The sequence below is a fragment of the Pteropus alecto genome, unplaced genomic scaffold, assembly GCF_000325575.1.
Source record: "Pteropus alecto unplaced genomic scaffold, ASM32557v1 scaffold176, whole genome shotgun sequence".
Lineage (NCBI taxonomy): Eukaryota > Metazoa > Chordata > Mammalia > Chiroptera > Pteropodidae > Pteropus > Pteropus alecto.
The window spans coordinates 301359-307186 of record NW_006438644.1 but is presented as its reverse complement, the minus strand read 5'-3'; the positions used below and the strand labels follow the sequence as shown (position 1 = coordinate 307186).

At 38.2% G+C, this 5828-nt stretch overlaps 1 protein-coding gene across 1 annotated transcript in view; it reads right to left on the bottom strand.

Moving 5' to 3' along the window:
• LOC112469032 (nesprin-1-like) overlaps positions 1-5828 on the bottom strand; it is a 134027-nt gene that overhangs the window by 33366 nt on the left and 94833 nt on the right. Inside the window, 2 exon segments of the mRNA XM_025049483.1 lie at positions 1131-1284; positions 3521-3687. Coding sequence (XP_024905251.1) covers positions 1131-1284; positions 3521-3687 — 321 coding nt within the window.

Sequence of the window (5828 nt, the reverse complement as noted above, 5' to 3'; positions counted from 1 at the left end):
AGAGTGTGGATATTAGCATGTGGGTAAGGCAGATGAAACTGTGCACAAGTTTTATCTGCTTCCTTTTTAAAGAGATGTAGATTAACTGAGTAAAATCATTATGTAGCATATCTAACTGGCTCACGATAGATTTATCATTTAAGATCTATCTGAGAATTGCTAAGAATCTCGGTACGGTCCCCAGGAAAGAGAAATCACCACTTGCCTTAATCTGGACCATGCAGCCTCAATATCCTTCTGCTGTTTTTTTTACTGGGCTTCTTCGAGCATTTACTTTACAAAACTCACAAACTCAATCTCTGCCCCTTTGAGATGTAAATCTTTTTAAAAGCCTCTGGACAGTTTTATAACCCAAGAATGTCTTTCTCCAAAGCCTGGTAGTCGGCTCTGTGCAATGTAATCATTAAGGAAGATGGCGCCTGAACCTTCCAGACTCTTTAGAGGGGAGGAGCCTCACTTCCGTGGGCACCTTGCTCCAAGTCGAAAAAACACCTGTCGTCATGAAGATATGAGGAAGTACCTTTCTTTTGGGTGAAACGAATTAGCAAGCCCAGCATAGAGAAAGCACTCCATACAAATTAAATGTTTTATCATTAAATATTGTTACATGTTCATGTATCTTATCTCCAACGATCCCAATACCTGATTAGTATCTGATTTTTTAAACTTCTTTTTTTGATGCCAGGATAGATATTATGCATAATTTAAAAATAAGAAAAATAAATCATAAATTTTAAATAACTTGTACGCCAAATAGTAATTGAGAAAAAAACTATATTGTTAAAGCATTGGGATTCAGTATTAGTATTAGTTTTCCGCATTGGAACAAAACAAACTGGGAAGCTTAAAAATGAACATTTTCATCATTTCGCCCTAGAAATCATTTGCTCCTCTTGGAAGAAATGGTATCTGAAGGTGGTTGCGCATTTTATCTGAAGTGGTTTTCACTGTTTCACGTATCTGCATAACATGTTACCTGGACCACACGCTCGATTACGAAAACATTTATATAGGAATACAAACTTAAACTGCTGGCGAATGTGTGAGCTTTTTTTAATGTCACATCCCTTTATAATTCTAGCGCTCTCTTTTATGAAAAAGTTCTTCCATCTTAAAAGAATATACTTTACCTTGTGCCGAATGAGAGCTGCGTGATGGTCGGTGATGCTTATCTCAGAAGTAGTTTGTAATTCACTGAGAAACAGCTTAATCCAGACAGAAAAGGAAAGAAGAAGTTCATCGAATTGCTGGTGTTCGGTGGCCACAGACTGAAGAAAATTAATCCTAGGCAGAGAAAGGTATTAAAGTTAAAATGCTCCATCACTGAACGGAAGAAGTTGATAGTTTTTTGGAATAAGCTTCAGCAAGGGCAAAAGTGACATGGTTGCCTGCGGACAAACCAGAACTCTTGCTGCTTTCTGCCTTTCAAAACCTATTTCTCTCACAATTTTCCTCATTTCAGTGAACATCACCACTATCCACCCAGATATCCTCGGAGTCATTACTGCTCCCCCCATTTCTTGTCTACTGCTTCTGAACTATGCGTGTCCTGTCACACGCCAACACAGAATACTGTGCTCTTCCCTTCATTTCTACACTCCAGTCTAAATCTCATCTCTTGCCTCCAGCCTCCAGCCTCCAGCCTCCAGCCTCCTAAACAGGCCTCCCTCCTGCCACCGTTGCCTCACTATAATCTACTTTTTAGAGAACAGCCAGAAATGAAATTAAGATAATCCAAACGTTCTCCGCCACACTTAAACACGGGGGCAATGTCCTGTTGCACGAAGGCAGGCAAAACGCGGCTCCTTGAGAGAGATGCCACATAATCGACTTCTCCGACCTCATCTGACACAGCACTGCTCCCCACTGCTCCACACTGCCACTGACCTCTGCTTCCCCAACATCCCGGCGCATTACTGCCTCAGAGGCTTTGCCCTTTTTGCTCCCTCTGCCCATATGATTTACCCGCAAAGCACCATGGGTTTGCTTCCTGCACAGCATTCAGATCTTAATCAGATGTCATGTCCCTGGAGAGGCTTTGCTTGATCATGTGTCTGAAGATACGCCAGTCTATGGTCCCTACTGTGTTACCTATGTTATTGTCTTCACGTTACTTAATACCACTGAAACAGTCTTACTCATTCACTTGTTTAGTTACATGTTTATCCTCCCCTCACTCAGTGATACAGGACTCTACCTGCCTTGCTTACTACTATGTCCCTAGCACATAGAAAGGTGCTTGGGATATGGTTGGGGATCAGCTATTGCTTGTGTAATAAATAAATTTGATTGATTAGTAACAGGCGATCTGAGGTCAGAATCCAATACTGTCATTAAGATTAATACCTCAGTCAATTATTAATATTCATTACAATGGTTTGCATCCAAAGTTCAACTTTTATTTTGAATGTTTTCACACATTTGTATCATTTTAAAAGCCCTTTCCTTTCCCTCTGTGAGAGAAGCATAGGGCAGATCCTACTCTATTTTACAGAAAGGTGTTCATTTTTCAAGAGCTGGTACCAATCCGTCAGCCTTTCCCGAATCTATTCAAATGTCCCTTCTTTTTGTTTCCATAATATTCTGTGCTTAACACTCTCATTGACTTTCTTGTTGTCCCCATGCTGATCTGTAAAATGCTGAGGTCAGTTTTATGTATTTTTATGGCTCCAGTATCTGATATGGTGCCTGGTATTCAGCAGGTACCCAAGAAAGATTTGCTGACTGGTTGAATAAACAGTGGAACGAATACAAGCTTTATGAAGTAGTGAGCAGAGCTCTGTTTACTGTTGCTATGCCCAGCACATGAAAGAGTGCCCTACTCAACGCAGAGACTCAAATATTTGCTGAACTAATGAACTAAAAGGATGACTGAAAAGATTAAATGACTTATTCAAGATGACATGGGTAATCAATACCAATTTAAGGCAAAACTTTAGAAAGCCGATTGTTAATCATGTAGTCAAAGAGGCTTTAATTTATTTTTGCTTCCATTTAGCATAATAGCAATTTCCTTGCTCTCTACAAAGTTCTGTATTGGAATGAAATGAAATATATATATACAATGCCTATATGTATATATACAATGCCTATGTGTGTGTGTGTGTGTGTGTGTGTGTGTGTGTGTGTGTGTATGTGTATAATGCCTATATGTATCTAGGTAATGCCTCTGTTGAAACCTATGTTAGGCAAAATTTTAATTATCATTACTCTCCTGTACACAAATATCTTAATAAATAATACAAACGTGAGCAAACCTACTTTCTTCAATATATTTCAACTAGTTTGATCATTTGCCTTGGTTACGGGACTAAAATTTTGAGTTGAGGTTCATCAGAAAGGCTAATTTTTGAGTGCTTTAATTTTTAAAATGGCAAATAAATAAATAATAGTTTTCACCCCTTCCATAATTATTCCCTGAATAGTTGAGTAGAAATAAAAGTAAACAAAACTATTCTTTTTTAATTTATCTGATCATCATTTTTAAAAATAAACAATATTAGAATTTTTTAAAAACAACCTTTTGCTAATTATCTGTGGCAAATCTCTCCATCTCTCATCCAACTGCTCCAGATGTAGCTTCATCATTTTCACATCATCTTTGGAGGCCAATGAGAATAATGATTCCTTCACTTGCAAAAGGTTACTGTAGATCGTGGCCTGGGATACCATTTCACTTTGCAGTGCCTGAGAAAAACAGAATATATTAGAGATCTCATCCCACAGTGATTGACAAGGAAACCACAGGACCACATGACACAGGTGGGTGTTGTCCAAAGGCTTTGCAATCTTGCAAAATGCAAGTCATTGGGACCAGGCTAAAGAAAGCTTTCGTTACTTGACTTAGAAATGGATTAGCTTAACTTCTAAACATGAAAAATGCTACTGAAACCTGAATTAGTGTTCCAGAGTCTGACTTATATTAAGTTAGACAAATTTAGAAGCTGTAGCATTTCTTTCAGGATGCAGAAACTGAATAAGTGAGGATCAAAGGAAAACAATGGTTAAACAGAAACAACGCTTATCTAACATTAAAAAAAAAGACACAATTCAAGGTAACAGGAACACCGTCTTTCTTTCAGTTTAGAGACTATATTAGGCCAAAGTGGGGAACCTGTGTGCTCTTTATTTTATTTTCATGCAACAGAACTACTTAGTTTTTCAATTTAATTGGTTAATGAATCCCTTAGATGCAGTCAGTGGTGCATAAAAGTTGTAGTTCCTACCTAATAAGAGATAAACACTCTATGTAAATAATAACAAAATAACATGATGTTAAACTGGGATGATAGGTGTAGCATGTCACATAGTAAACACTTGTCAAAATGTCTTCTTCCCTCTCTCTAGGGAGACCACATGTGTGATGCAAGCAAATTTGCTAATGGTATCAGAGGAAGGAGAATACAGCCCATGGATGACAGGAAAGACCACATAGCAGAATTGGGACTTAGGCTGAGAAGAACAAAGGACACAAGGCCAGGAGAGAGGAACGTACAAGAAATGCACAGAGCACAGTTGGGAGACAGCGTGGCTAACACAGAGTGACCGAGGTCTGCAGTCTGCTCTCAGACCCTTAACTCACATAGTGCTCGTTTTCCATATAGTATGTGAGGAATACCATTTTATATGGCCAGATAGCTTTGGGTCATTTTTAAGAAAAAGAGGTGTGATTTCCCCTCTTAGAGCATCTCACATTGTATTTCCAGGAAGACAAACACCAGACTGCGGACTGAGAACCACCCTCTATCCTCCAGGCAGGACTGCCACTGGAGGTTTCTGAGCAGGGAATTTTGGCGAGATTAATGCAGAACATTAGTATTTAATAAACTAGAAAGGCAGGAGTACCAGGAGTATGGGGAACCCTCAAAGTGAAGGAAGAAGAAAACTTTCAGATGGGGTAATAGGTTCAGATGTTTCAGACATTCTCTGATGGAGTGTTTAGAGAAGTGATTATGAAAAGTAAAAGGATGGGGCTTCTCCTTAAACTTTTTATAAAAGGTGACGGGAAAAAGTTGGGGTATAAATCTGTCATACAACAGGTCTCTCTTGAGAAGGAATTTTGCCTGTTGAATTTTCTTGCATAAACAGTATCATTTCAAGTAAGTTATTAATCCCTAGAAATTAGTAACATTGCCTGTACTTTCAATAATACTAATGATTTTTTTAAGTTTAAAAGGTTGGCTTCTTTGAGGATGCAATCAGTTAGTATTCTTTGTCTTTCTATCATCTGCATTTGTGCTCATTCTTTTGTTTCTGTATTGCTTAAAAATAATTATTACTGTGGCCTTTTTCTACATTGTATTCCTTCCCTCTCTAAAACAACCTCTTTATTACCAAAAAAATCACAAAATTACAAAAGTAGAAAGAATATACGTATGCCTAGCTTCCAAAATTATTCACTGATGGTCAACATTGTTTCATCTATATTTCTACTCGCTCCTCCCTCTGCTCAACTGCCAGATAACTTGAGTTTGGATGACAGACATTAAATGGTAGGATGTTCTAATGCATCCTGCAAATTGAGCATCATAATGTTCACCATTATTTTGTTTCTCAGGTCTGGGTAGTTCTTTTTGGGTCACAAAATTAGAGCAAGAAGTTAAGTTAGATAGCAGGTTTCGTTTTTGCTTTTGCTTGCTTCTCTTTCCTTCCTTCCTTCCTTCCTTCCTCCTTCCTCCTTCCTTCCTTCCTTCCTTCCTTCCTTCCTTCCTTCCTTCCTTCCTTCCTTCCTTTCTTTTTCTTTCTTTCTTTCTTTCTTTCTTTCTTTCTTTCTTTCTTTCTTTCTTTCTTTCTTTCTTTCTTTCTTTCTTTCTTTCTTTCTTTCTTCC